Below are 15,219 nucleotides of genomic sequence, written 5' to 3' on the forward strand. Positions count from 1 at the left end.
ATAGTTTTGCGTGGGTCTCCACGTCACCATTATAAAAATACTTTTACAGGATCCGAATGTATGTATGTATATTGAGAGAATGTTAAATTGACGCTTAGTTGAGTATTGCTCTATCTACTAGTCTTATGTATGTTCACTTTTCGTGGGAGATACCTGTAGGGTATGTCGCTCAGGTTGGACTGGCTGTGGGAGTGTGGCACGTGGGTATCTCTTCCGGCTACGGCCAGTTCGTGGGCAGATCCTGACAGTGATCTGTCACTTCCTCGTCGTCTTGCCAGTGCTTGTGCTCCTGCTGATACTGTTGTTCCAGTTGCTACTGATCCTGTCGCTCCTGACATGCCGCTGCCTTGCTGCAGCAGACCCAACGGTGGTGCCGTCGTAGATGATTTCTTCTTTGCCGGACCACCGAAACCAAAAAATCTGTAATTCGTTCAAGACATTGAAGAAGAATTATTTACAATTATAAATTGTTGTTAATCCTAACAAATGTTTCAGAATTAAATATGAAAACCAAATTTTTTTTCCTGGACGGTTTATTTTGGTTCTGTTACTTTTAGAATTTTTGATTTTTTACATTAAAAAAAGTGGTTTGTCTATGTATTTCGAAAATAAAAATAGTTTTATGATTAAAAATAAGTATAGTAAAATAAAAATTTTGATGTCTATGACGTTGTGAATTTATTCTGTATTTTTATTAATTTTTTCCCACAACGTTTTATTAGTATTATAGTTTATTTCTTTTAATGTGTTTCATATAACATATGTATGTAGAAGAATACATGTATGAATGCTTAGGTTGGCATGCGTGACTAGAATGAACGATGAGGTTGGTGACATGTAAGGCGTCGAACGAATTACTTTGTTGTGGCGCTCCGCCAAATGAACAATATTGAAAACCGCTCAATGAGTTTCATTTTACTCAGCCACCTCATGACAACAATGTCTCATGACATTTAAAATAGATCCTACGGTACTAGATTCAGAGTTGATCACTGACCACATTTAATGCCTAAGAAAAAATGTATGTATGCTTGTGTATTTTTTGTAAAATAAACAATAATTTTTTTTATTATAAAGTTATGTACTTTGATAATATACCTTTTTTGTCAGGTTTACAGAATACAAATTAAATTAAATAATTTTATTTTTCTTTTATATATACTTATGTATGTATGTACTGTGTATTTACATACATACATATGTACATATAACCAGCAGGATAGACCAGTGGTTAGCATATAATGCTTTGAACGAAGTGATCACGGGTTCAAATACCACTGGTTTCTGCTGTCCAGACCTTGGATTTGTGACTCCAGGTCGATCGTTTCCTATCAGAGTTTGCCAATTTATCTGATTTTCATTGAAACGGTTCCAACAAATTAGTTCTACAAAAACGAATTTACTGAATTTCGTTGAATTGTTTAAAAATGCTGCAAATTTACAAATTTGACTATACATAGATGTATCTGTGGGTGGTAATTGATATGTTTTACTTTGTATAATACTAATAACACTTGTATCAAATGAACAATGTTTCTGGCCAGGAAGGCGCATGGGATTACCTGCTAGGCCTTCCTGGTAGAAATTAAATATAAATTCTATAACGTGTTGGAGGATATTTTTTTTAATAAAATACAATTAACCAACACTTATAAGTAATAGTTGAAAGGACATTTTTTCTTAATCCACTTCCACTCATTTAAGAAATCTCTACAAGACTCGGTTAGTTTGATTTGATTTTGGTTTGATAGATCGCCATGATTTAGTAGTTGGGATTAAAACTGATTTTCCTCACTGCAGAGTGCCCAAATACTCGTATATTCACCACTCACCTTTTCTTCTGCAGCGGTTGTTTTCCAGCAGCCAGCAAGTTTTTATAATGATCAGATCGTATGAAGCGAGGGTAGCAGTCTTTCTTGAGCAACAGAGCGTACACGTGGTCAGCAGCCGAGTCGAATGAGAAACGAGATGGATTCTTGATCTCCTGTTGGACTCGTTCCATAGTTTTGCCATCGATGTTGATTTCGCAAGGGGCACCAGGGGCAAGGAACTCACTGGAAATAATCGAAACGATAAATATCCATCAGAGTGAACATAGAAGATACACCAGATCGTAAATTTCGACTCACTCGTAAATTTCGTTGACTTTGCGTTGTATTTGGGATGCGGCACTGCGACGCAGATCGTTGACAGCCATCCAGAAGCGTATATTTTCATGGGAGTACTCTTTGCGAAGGTAGGCAGTCAGCTCGAGAAGTCCCGTGGGGTCTGAAACCAGCTCTTCGATGGAAACGGCCCATCGCCGAACACGCTTCTCCGTAGGGACTTCCACTCTGCAAGAACAAGAAAGTCCAGAATCAAACCGAGCCGAAGGAACCGTGGATGAGACGATTGAAATTGTATACTCACACACTCCCATTGAGTTGCCAATATGTAAGATCGTCGGTGACCCAAGGATTTGTTGGCAACGGTGGACTGATCATGGGGTCGTATTCGGCAAAGGTTTCCGCGTGCTGGACCATGCTGTCTAAGGCAACAGACATTTTAACTCGGGTTCGGATCGTGCAACTCTTCAAGAACTCCACCTGGAAATGCAGTGCACATATGAAGCTGCGTCTATTTATGTATGCGTAAACTTATGCCCCCTGCATTGCAGATTTTGACGAATAAGTGTCTATTCACAGCGTATCTCACAAAGCACATGCAATTTTTTATACAATTCTTTGAAGCATTGCTTCTAAAGCTTTTTTATGTATGTATGCAGTAGAGCTATCATATAATTCAAACCTGTTGTCGGCAGTAGGCAATGTCCCTGCGTTTGCAGCGTGCTCGGCAACGACTTGGAACAGGACAAGACTCAAGGGCGGTATAGTATCCTGGGGGAGGTCTATAAACGCGCCAGTAAGCACGTTCTTGACTATCCACTACTATCTTATCGCCCTTTTTGCGCTCCTTAGCCAGTCTCACCTGAAATTTCGTCAAAAGTTAGATCATAAGCTATTTATTACCTAAGTATTTTAAGGATTATTTTTATTTTTTTATTTATTTTTATTTTATTTAAATAGGCACACATACAGAATAAAATATAAAAAGAAAGTTGTATAATGAGACAAAAAATAATAATAAACATAAATAAAAATATAATATTCCATTTACAGTGAGCACCACATGGTGATATAAAAAAGTAAAATTACAAAAACATCAAGATTTAAAAAAAAAGAAAAGAAACAGATAAAGAAAAAGATACAGATAAAGTAAAAAAGAAGAAGAAAGACTATAAGGGTGAAGAAGCAAATCAACCACATATTATTTTCTTCACCTTTGTCCTAAAAATACTAAAAGAGTCACTAAAGAGGTCAGGACAATCATCTAAGCTATCGTAAATACGGCATATACGAACGATTGCACTATTGAAAGAGGTGTTGCTTTGACAAATTGGTGGATAAAAAAGATTTGTGCATCTGGTGAATCGGGCATTAACGTTAAAATTAATCTCGCTTAAAACAGATGTGTCAAGAATACCATTAGCAATCTTATATAAAATTAACAAATCAGAAACCCTTCTACGCTGAGACAAACTTGCAATATGGAAAAAAGAAAGTCTGTCATTATAAGATGGTAACAGTTTTTTAAGACCAGTCTTATAGGATAAATGGCGCAAAAAACGCTTCTGGATTGTTTCTAAATGCTCAATGTGAGTTTGGTAATAGGGAGACCATATGATTGAGGCATACTCCATATTACTACGAACTAAACTGTAATAGAGTAGAATCAGAGTATGGGGTTTCTTAAAGGGCTTCGCAACTCGGCAAATAAATCCCAAGAGTTTATAAGATTTAGTAACAATATGATTAATAATTAATAATAATTTTTATTATACTGTTATTTCTATTTTTTTTTCTTTTTGTTTTCTTTAACTATCTTACTCTATTATCATTTTTGTTTCTTATTTTAAATGTTTGAGCTTTTCTTTTTTTACCTATATGTGAAAATTATTAATGGTTTACTTAACATAATTATATTTTTTTACTATCAATCTATGTAACTTAATAAACTGTAAATTTTCCAAATAAATAAATAAATAAATAAATATGTTCATTAAATGATAGTTTGGAATCTATAAGTATACCTAAGTCTCTGGCACAATTTTTTGCTGTAAGATCTACGTTATTAATATTGTAAGTAAAGTCAATTAGGTTACGATTTCTGGAAAGTGTCAATGAGAAGCATTTAGAAATATTGAGATGCATAAGGTTTACATTACACCATTCAGATATTATATCAATGTCGGATTGTAATTTTAAGCAATCCGACTCACTATTGATAGGATGGAAAACCTTAAAATCATCGGCATAAAGTAAGCATTGACACTTCAGTAGGGGGATTAGGTCATTAATAAAAATAATAAACAGAAGTGGTCCAAGGTGAAAACCTTGAGGAACTCCTGAAAGGATTATAAAATAAGAAATAGAGATATACTAGAAATGAGAACAATTTAATTGTAGGTAGAGTAAGGAATTATTATTTTGAATAAAAGCACCAATAATTTTATTTTACTACCGCCATCTATGTTTAAAACTAAAAACTAGATAAACGTCAGGCACTTTTCAGAAATTCAAATTTCAAACACGTCTAAAACGATTTTTTTTCTCCATCGTAATGGCGGAGAATACATTTACTTATATTGGATGACCAAAATGAGCAATATGGCAAAGTATGAAAACGATCGGATAAGAGGCAAATTTTTTCCTGAATTGTAATCGTAAGTGAAGCTAAAAAGAGGTATGTAAAGAAGACAGCTGGTGGTGTTTTTCACAGAGGTGTGCTCGTGTACAATGCCCTCCCTGAGTGCGTCAGGTCCTCTAAGACCGTGGATGCATTCTTGCGAGGTGCAATGAAATGTAGTGCATTTAAATTTATATATAAAATTTTACAGTTAAGTAATTAAGAATGTATTTTTAAATTAGCTAGATAAAATAATATAAATAAATAAAACAAATATAACGTCTTTTGTTTGAAGATCGTGATCCAGAATATTTAGAATAAATATTGGCTTCCGAGCAACGTGCCTGAAAGTGGAAGAAGAGGCAGGTCACTGACTCGTTAGAGTGACCAGGTGAGGAGTTGACAGGTGTCAATATTTACACGGTCTTGCAGAAAGCGGAAAATCGTTAGGAGTGGAATTACTTCGTCAACAACGCTGGGGCTAACATCACAAACGACTCTCAATATTGATGAAACGAATGGAAAGAAGAAAAAAGCAAGATATGTACATATGTAGTTGGCAGTTTTGTAGCCCTGACGATAGAAAAATATGAGCTTAGTGTAAAAATCATATTTACATGAGTGTTTCAAATAGTGTAGATGACTAACTTTAGTTAAAACTAACTCTGTATATTGAAAGAATTAGGATAAACTTGCTGATTACAGATTATCTGAACTGCCAAACTCGAGGACAGAGATGTACACGTATAAATGGGAGAATAAAAACGAATTTGGAAAAAGTTGTTGAATATTTAATCTACAGCTTGTATGTATGTAGTAAACTCTGGGAGAAGTATGAGATAGAATATTTTGAAAGAATTTGACGAAGACTTTGAATATTGAATAATGAAAGTTTAGAAGAAGAAGAACTACTGAACAAATGTTTAAAATTTTCACGAATGAAAACTTTCGTTATTTTGTTTGAGTCACACAGTTCACGTGTTGGGACTAGGGATTGCAATACAGGTAAATCTTAAAGGCTTACCGGTAAATCGGCAAAATTTCGCCATCGGTAAATACTGCTAAATTGTAAAATTTACCGGTAATTACCGGAAACTATTTTATGGCGAATTAAGTACATATGCAGTTGAATTGTTGCATAATTCAATTCAAATGGCGTATTGTGGATTAGGTTGTCTGGAATTTGTTTATTTTCAGTATTAAATGCGGCAGTTTCAAATTGATAAATTCAATGACCAACTAAATCGAAATAAATGCGATCAGACGGTTGTTTCAATTATGATCCAAACTTTCAAATGGTTCAAATTTTACTAAATAAATATTATGAATTACGAATTTATTACTAGCTGAACTCGACATGCATTGAAATGCCACAATAACGTAAGCAAATCCCGTTTCCCGTTCCCGTTTCTCGATAAGTGAATGCTTCAGTTTCAAATTAATACTTAATAATCAAATTAAATTACAGTAATGATAATTTGCTGGAAAAACGCAGACAGCGAACACATTTGAAATTATTCAAGTGTTTGTTTATTTTACCCTAACAACCCAGGTGGCGACGCGAACACATTTGAAATTATTGCGTTGCGAAGCCACTCATTCCCGTTTTTCCCGTTTCCCTTCCCGTTTTTGGGCGATGTTTTTAACAGAAACCATCCCGGGCATACACACAAAAACTCCTGTAAGTTTAATCACAATCGATTGAATGGAATAGGAACGTATACGTGACAGACAAAATGACAAATATTGATTTTTATATACATATATAGATGATATTATTCACCTCAGATTTTTCATCGAGCGGCGCCAAATAAGTTAGGGCGCCGCTCGATGCGTCAAAGGCGCTAAAAGCCATACAAAATTTTAGATTAGAGCGCCAATGGCGGAAATTTTTTTCTAAGGGTGTTTAGAAAAAATTGCCCGAGGGCGCCATTGGGTGTAAGGCCGGCACTGCATAAGATTATGTTTCAATTTTTTATTTACTTCTTTGTGCACGGACCGGCTACCGCCGGTACACGGACCAGTACTGGGCCGCGGACCATAGTTTGAGTAGCACTGATCTAGGCTAAAGTTTTTAAGAAAAGTAACCACATACAGCTATGTAAATCCACGAAAAAAATATTTTGTACATTTACCGGTAAATAGCGGCATAAAGGTAGTAGGAAAAATTACTTACCATTTACCGGTTTATGAAATTTGACGATAAATTGCAATCCTTAGTTAGAAGTATGCTTGGTCGAATAGATAGAGAACTTATGTATGATGAAATTATTCAAGGAAATATCTTACAGAATGCCATTACCAATTTAGTTTGTCGTATCAAATTAATCACGATCATCGGCATGGGAATATTTTTTTTGAGGCGGTTCAGCCGAGAGAAAAAGCACCGCACTGGATTTTTTTACAAAATTTAGGGGTATGACCTATTTTTTTTGATGGTAAGAAATATAGTCATGATCTTCTTTATCACACATGTTAGTAGATTTGAAAGCATAAAGTCTTATTTTCATATACATAGAGTGAAAGTCGAGTCTTAATTAGGGCTGCCAGGCGTCCCGGTATTCCGGGTTTGTCCCGGCTTCAAGCCTCTCATCCCGGCGTCCCGAAGGGACCTTTCGGGACTGCGGGTTTTCGATAGCTGCTTATTGACCTCTCATTGTTCATGACCCGGTTTGGATATCAATAAATCTGGCAGCCCTAGTCTTAATCGATATTGAATATTTGGAGTCATCGTTTTAAAAGTTTAAACAGCTGAATTTTCATGATGGTTTCATAGTGTCATAGAGGGGTGACACGACAACTCGTTCACAGATTTTCCGTAAACCGAGGATGCGCTCCAGGCATTACGTATACGGCCATCTCTTTCTCACCCCGTCTGTTCACCAAGATCTCGTTTACTATGACATTACGTATGCAGCCATCTCTTTCACAGACCGTCTGTTATCGGTGAACAGATGGTCTGCGAAAGAGATGGCTGCATACGTAATGTCATAGTAAACGAGATCTTGGTGAACAGACGGGGTGAGAAAGAGATGGCCGTATACGTAATGTCTGGAGCGCATTCTCGGTTTACGGAAAATATGTGAACTAGTTGTTAGGTAACCGTTTTGAGGCATGGTGATGAATTATGGTATTGAAGTGTGGTTGACCTGTTCGTTGGCGTGCATGTTGATGAAGTCCCACTTGGCCTGCAGGTTTTTGCGCAGGCTGGCTAATGCTTCCGCCTCGTACTCATCAAGCACGTGCCGTTGCCGGTTACGTTTGGTGCGTTTGCATAGGTAGATGGCGTACTCCACGTTGTCGGGGTGGGTTGCAGGAGGGGGTGCTGGCGGGGGCGGAGGCACTGAGCCCCCAACTCCCCCACTTGCCCCACCCCCCGCGCTGCGTTGCTGCCACGGCCAGTAGTATGGTGACTGATTACAAACAAATAATCACATAAATTCTACATATCACAGCACCTAAAGGCGTGTTTCCAGATTTCAGCTCCAGAACCAACTTCGGGAAGTCGGGAAGATTTATGTGTTTGGCGCTGTCACTAGTTACGGTCGTACATTTTGGAAACACGCCATAACCAATTAACTGCCACTCGAGAAATACTTGGCCTTCACCTGTACGCCAGCGATTTTTAAATTAGGTGAGCAGCGTGGACTAGTGGTTGGCATGTATGCTTTCGAACATAGTGGTCACGGGTTCGAGTCCCACTAGTTGCTGCTGGCCAGACCTTGGTTTGTGACTCCAGTTCGTTCGTTTCCTATCAGAGTTTACTAATTTATCTGATTTTCATTGAAACGGTTCCAACAAATTGGCAAACTCTTGCGATTTTCGAGTTTTCAGCATCTTGAATTTCGCTGATTTGTATTAAAATGCTGCAAATTTTTCCACAAATGTCTCATAAATTTTGAGTTTCTAAGCATCTCGAAATTTGACGATTTATATAAAAAAAAAATGGTTCCGAAAATTAAAGTTTATCAAAAATTTATCCACAGATGTCCATATGAGGCTTTGTTAAAATTATTCTAAAAAAAAATTGTATATCGATGTTTGTAATCTGCCAGGAAGGCGCATTGGGATTTATCTGTTAGGCCTTCCTCGTATATAAATGTATTTAAAATAAAATAAAATATTGAAAAGTTCATTATCGATTTTTTTTGTAACCTAGTTCATCCAAATTTAGTGCTTGTAAAACCATTTTAAATGTTAGATATTGTACGTTTTGGAAGTGAAAAATAGATACGACTCGCCCGTGAGTCATGAGTCGTGAGTCGCTGGCGTACAAAGGGTATGGTATACACTCGGGAGACATTTCGACCTTGATGTCTTGTGACATCGAGTAAAAAGTCCTCCGTGTGCGTTCAGCCCAAGTTAAATACTCGGATGTATGCAGATTTAGCTGCCTTGGGTGTTTATTTAAATACTTGAATTGAAACGTACCTGAAATCTGTAGAGAGAAGAATCATCCTTGACAACGAGCACTTTACAATCGGCGATGGGAAAGAAGTATCCATATTGACAGAGCTGATTGGCGAGGTTTAGCGCCTCTACTGACAAACAAAACATACACTGACAATATTAATTCATTTGAAATTGCAAGAAGTCATAATTAACGCAATAATACGTAAGTGCATTTGACGATCGATTCTGACGTCCAGTGTTTAAATTTTGTTGATGGTTACGAATGCTTCTAAACATTTTAGGGATTGTTCTTTTTATTGGAATTGTTTGTCATACACTTGATACCCTGTGATGGATAGCGAGTGACCATGACATATAATTTATTTTATTTCTTCAAATATACTGAATGTATGTAGAGTCTTTATATTTTTTGTATTCTTCATCAAAACCCTTTATGATTCGAATTATGTCATTACCAAATAAAAACATTGATTAATATCAAAAGAAATAATTATTTTCGCAGAAAGCCCATTGTACACGTGCCTCACAGATGCAAGAGAGAGGGGGAATTCAGTATGCACCGCGCTAAACGGTCAGTGTGAGAATGATATTTGCCTTAGAATGACAGCTCTGCTTCAGCCGCTACTTTTTTCATTTCTTGCACTTATTTTATATTATTCGACGTTTAATACATGATAAAATGATTTTTATAGCTAATAACAATAATTAAACTCGAAAATTGTGCATTATTTTAACTTAAAACATACGTTTTCAGCTGGTCATTTGGCGTCCAGCACCATGTCTAACGGAATTTTTCTAGCACAGTTTGGCAAGTATTAACTAAGAAAAGAATTTTCAGTTAATCATTAACTCATTTGATTTTAAAATCCTCGGGGTCTTTTAAAATTTGACAATATCCCGAGAACTGAATTATCAAATTTAGATAAATATTCTTCATCTACTTATGTTATGCCTTTTCTCGGAAACGAATACATTATTCCCAACCTTTTTTTATTTGTAGAAATCTTTAAAATATTTCACAAACTTGAAGGGTGTTAATGGATACCTTTGTGGAAGATGATTTATAATTTTTTGTTGTTGTTTTGTTATTTTGTGTTATATGTATTAGCAGTTTGCTATATAAATAAATAAATAAACTCACGAGAAACACTATCTGATTGACATGTATAATATTAGAATCGACAGGGGTAAACTACGAAATGGAGATGTTAAGTAGAAGGGTAACGAATAACACCTATATACATATATATATAAGAAAATCCCAAAAATGTGAACAAGCATTACTCAAGTCCAAGAGATTTTCCATCAACGTGTAATGATTCAATCCAAGATCAAACTCGTTATACGGAAAAAAATCATTTTCCATGAAATGTCCTTGTCTATTAAGCGAGCTTTGACTATAGATAAAAAAAGTACACACTAAAAGTGTAAACGGTAAATTTTTATATTTAATCAGAAGTGTCGACAGACTCCGAGCTGAGTCATTAAATGTGACTGCTGAGTAAGTGGTGGCAGTTTTAGCGCATATAACTTCAGCAAGTGCAAAAATATTCTCAGCTTAATTAAATTGTTTTAATTGTATCGTTAGAAGCAAACTTCCTTCAAATACTACATAGTACCTACTAGGACTTACATAAGTGGAGTAATTGTTAAAGTTACCTGACTCTTCTATCCCATGTCGTTCCATTAGCCATTCTATAAGATCGTAACCTGAAAACCAAGCAAATAAATTGAAGCATCGAATAAAAGTCGTATAGAGCAGTGGTTCTCATGTCAAATTTTATCGTAGCCGAATCGGGATTAGTGGTTCAATTCAAAATTACAGCTATTTTTTTTTACAAGGTAAAAACCTTCACTTCGTCTGTTAGTATGGACAAACTTCCTACACTCTCCCGATCGAAACTTTGCCATTTTGCGCGGTTTGGCCGCCGATAGAGATTTCAATTGAGTCCGCTAAGTCGATGGTAAAATATAATCGCAATAAACACGTTTAAGAATTAGAAAAAGTTTGGAGACGGTGACAGCTAACCCATTGTCAATAGCCAGTAGCCTTGTTTGTTTGACTTTCCGCCCCCCTCGTTTTGTCAGATTTTAATTGTTTAAACGCCTATAACTTTAACTTTTTCACACTATATATTATAACATTTGAATTATAGGCTATCATTTTCTCTCATATTATATATTTTTCTATACTACTAGATTGTATTATATAATGAATGATAAAAATATGTTTTTATAAAATTGGCCGATGCGTTGTTCGTTCTTTGGCCAAGGCGTTTTTGCCGCTTGTTTGACGTCTCTCTTTTCGATCATGTCATCTATCTTTGTTTTCAACTCTTTGGATTGATTTAGAACTGAGAGCGTCTATTCTGAACTGCGATATTTTACGAACCTTTTATCATACTAGATTTTATAAGCCATTTTCATTCCGCATCGTTTTTGTCATCCGACAGTCGATGGTTAGAGCTATCAAAACTTCGTTGTTGAAATAGTGAAATAGAAAATGCATCCACACATTTAATAATAAAACTTGCGAGATATGTATGTACAAAAAATGGTGTGTCATCGATTTCGTTTGACAGTCATCGGCGAATATATACATACATAACCCTAAGAAGGCTGGACAGCAGCGCCTTGTCCATACAAACGTACTATACTTCTCCCTAGCTCAATTATGGCACTAAAGAAATTATTTTTTAATATGCTATGGATATCCACCATTAGGGTGCATCTATCGTTTTATTTTTTTGATTAATTATTTTTTATAGGAGCTAGGAGCCGCCAAACATCTATAAAATCGCCTCTTTTTTACACCCAAGAAAAGAGTCCAGCGTGCTTATTTAACGGTCGATTTAAAAAAAAATACGCCGATAGATGCACAGAAAATATCTTTCTCATACCGATGATGAATTTTTTTTAAAATTGGTCCAGTTTTGGAGGAGGAAATAGTAGAATACGAAACCTCGATTTTGTCAATTTAAAACACGTTTTATCTGGACGAAGCGCAACTGTCGCATTCACTCAATATATATATATTGATATATATTGTCGCATTCACTCAATATATACATACACTCAATATATATATCGAAGAAAGGAACGGTAACAAAATTAAGGTTTCGGGTGTACAGCCCTCTTAAACTTGTAAATCGATCTGTTTCTACAGTTTCTGATGGCTTTAATCAGTTTCAATTTTCTCCAACATATTTGTATGCAGCGTTGACCCAGAAATTAGTTTTAGTATTTAAGTATCTTTAGTATTATTGTAAGTTTATTTAAATGTATTGCTGTAAAATTGTCTATAGTTGCTCTGCTGTAGAAAGACACGAAGGAAAAACATACATCCCGTCCCTTACACCGCCTCTCGACCCATAGTATTTCGTACAGACAATAGAAAATTGGACGTGCGAAATGCTATTGGTCGAGATGGTGTGTAGGGGACAGCATATATGTTATTTAAGTGTCTTCCTACATTGGACCATCTATAGACAATTTTTCAGTAATACATCTAAATTAGTACTATAGTAGCCACGTATGACCACATGAGAACCACTGGAAAGTAGAAAGCAATAAAAAAAGTATTATACCCATGAAGGCAGAGGGTACGGAGGTGAGGAAGATTTTCTGGCTGCGAACAGGAACGCCGTTCTCCGGATCTTGCATTTCTCGAGCCAATGCCTCCATCTGAAACAAGTCAATCCCATAACATCGAGTGTAGAATAACATCAATACGATAAGAACCCTGCGATTATTTGCCATCGGATATACGAGTGGTCCCCACACATGCGTGCGAGATAAAGACCCACCCACAGATAGGAAGGGAGAGCCCAGATTAGAGCTGTCTATGCCTTAAGAAGATTCTCTCCCGGGGGTTAGCAGTTCAAGAGTGCTATTATTTACAAGTGCCCCTCAACCTGAAGCTCATTCAACTCGCCGAACCTGGGTACGTGATTAAAACAATAACGCTCACGGTACACGAACACCTCAACCGTCGTCACTGGCAATTTTAGATCAGCGATTATGTGCTTTACGACATACATTCGAGACCTCGCAAAGTTCAATAGCTCAATATTTTTGTAATAGCTTCGAAATTTGAAATTAGTACAGTACCGTTTTTCATTGTTACTTTATCTATGTACGTAGTAACAATAGATGAAGTTTTGTGATCATGCGAAAATTCGAACTCGAGATTTTGACTGATTCGAACTCAGAATCGATCACTGATCACGTTTTCATGATCTAGAAAAAATGTGTGTGTGTGTGTGTGTGTGTGTGTGTGTGTGTGTGTGTGTGTGTGTGTGTGTGTGTCTGTGTGTGTGTCTGTGTGTGTGTCTGTGTGGGTGTGTATTTTAGGGATATTTTTAACACCGTTAGTCCTATCGAACTGAAACTTAGTATCGATTACTGAAATTCTTATCGACACGACGTAAATTTTTAAGTTGACCGGAAATGGTACCTCGCCTTATAGGTGTCCTCTTTTTTTAAGTTTTTGAATTCAATTATCTCCCAAACCACTAATTGAATCAGACTGAATTTGTCTTAAATATAATACAAATAATAATTTTTATAACCTCATATTTTTTAAATATTTCTATCTGAACCGGAAGCAGTACTTTTACTCTAGAGAATCGAAGTTTTTTATGTTTTTTTCAGAAACCTTTTGGTTTATTGAACTGAAATTTCATATCTAGAAGTTTAAGTTTAATACCAAGTTAATTATAAAATTTAATTAGCATCCGTCAACCGGAAGTAGCAGTTTACTCTTGTTCGATTTTTCTTCCACTATTTTTTTCGACCCCTTAAACATGTTTGTTCGTCACAAAAAAATTCAAGTATAATTCTTGTTGCAATTTGATGAAAATGAAAAAAAATTATTAAATTTTATAAACCGGAAGTGGGATTTTTTTCACTTAGAAAGGTTGAAAATGTTGTGCCCACTACTCTGTCCACACCCCTGAACGTATTAAACTGAAAATTTATATTTCTATCCTTTATGTACTAACTTAGAGTTCAAAAAAATACTTGAAAGGAAGACTTCAAAGGAAGCTAACAGCTTTGAACAAGTTTATAGTAAAATACCAAATTAGTATGGAAGAGGTGAAAGATCCTATGTCCATGTCCATATGTATTTGAAAAGTTTAAAACCAAGAAAGTCACGATGAGTCAAAGCGTAAAAATATACAGTTTTGAGTTTTTGGCTGTGAAATCTTTGCTTTTAAGTATCTCTCATACAAAATTTATATCACTTTTTGGAAAATAAACACTGTTTTAAGTAAATTAGAATAAGAAAACATTCTGTTCAGTGGTATAATGCTTTCAACTGTTCATACCTTGGACATGTGACTATATGTAGGTCGATCCTTTCCTATCAGAGTTTGCCCATTTATTGTATATGATTTCATTGGAACGGTTCCAACAAATTGAGAAAAATCCTCTGAAAAAAATTCGAGTTTACAGAATCTCGATTTTCTCGTAAAATTCCTTAAAATAGTTTGTCAAATTTGTACATAGATGTCTCTATGATGCTCTGTTAAAATTGTTAATTGATGTTTGTAATTGGCCAGGAAGGCGCATTGGGGTTTATCTATTTGGAATTCGTGGTATATATTTATATATGTATAAAATAAATGTCTCATTTCGTTTGGAGGCTATATATGCATGTAGATAGGATTTTTTTAGTCATAATATCTACATATGATTGTTTCGAAAAATATATTAAATGTTTGTTAAGAGGATGCAATCATTTTGATAATTACTTTTTGTAAAGTTGGTAAAAATGAATATCAGATTATTAATTTAACAAATTTATGTAACTGAAAAAAAGCACCAGAGGAGGTAGAATTCTTTCCAGTATACTGATAAAGCAGAGACGTTTTTGAATAGGTTGGATATACAAAGTATGACTACGTTTTAGGTACGTTTGTGAATATGCGAAGAAGTCGTTTGAATGTGGGTGTTGATTGTTTAAGGCTGGCTCGAAGGCTGTACGCGTCCCAGTTTATCTTCCATTTTCCATTTTCCATTTCCCATTCCACGGCACAGGCGGGAGGGGGGTATCTGGCGTTGCACTGCCATTATGCA

At 35.7% G+C, this 15,219-nt stretch overlaps 1 protein-coding gene across 2 annotated transcripts in view; it reads right to left on the reverse strand.

Annotated features, from left to right (window-relative positions):
• The window catches only part of LOC143920792 (uncharacterized), a 68,310-nt gene that overhangs the window by 7,367 nt on the left and 45,724 nt on the right, over window positions 1-15,219 (reverse strand). The window contains exons 3-11 of one of the 2 annotated variants that reach the window (XM_077443750.1): window positions 12,726-12,822; window positions 10,798-10,848; window positions 9,157-9,263; window positions 7,875-8,138; window positions 2,788-2,967; window positions 2,410-2,585; window positions 2,130-2,333; window positions 1,833-2,054; window positions 154-420 (exon numbers count right to left, since the gene is read on the reverse strand). In XM_077443750.1, coding sequence (XP_077299876.1) covers window positions 154-420; window positions 1,833-2,054; window positions 2,130-2,333; window positions 2,410-2,585; window positions 2,788-2,967; window positions 7,875-8,138; window positions 9,157-9,263; window positions 10,798-10,848; window positions 12,726-12,822 — 1,568 coding nt within the window. Of the gene's footprint in view, window positions 1-153; window positions 421-1,832; window positions 2,055-2,129; window positions 2,334-2,409; window positions 2,586-2,787; window positions 2,968-7,874; window positions 8,139-9,156; window positions 9,267-10,797; window positions 10,849-12,725; window positions 12,823-15,219 lie in introns of both variants that reach the window. The other variant, XM_077443749.1, reaches the window with a different exon arrangement.

The sequence above is a fragment of the Arctopsyche grandis genome, chromosome 13, assembly GCF_051622035.1.
Source record: "Arctopsyche grandis isolate Sample6627 chromosome 13, ASM5162203v2, whole genome shotgun sequence".
Lineage (NCBI taxonomy): Eukaryota > Metazoa > Arthropoda > Insecta > Trichoptera > Hydropsychidae > Arctopsyche > Arctopsyche grandis.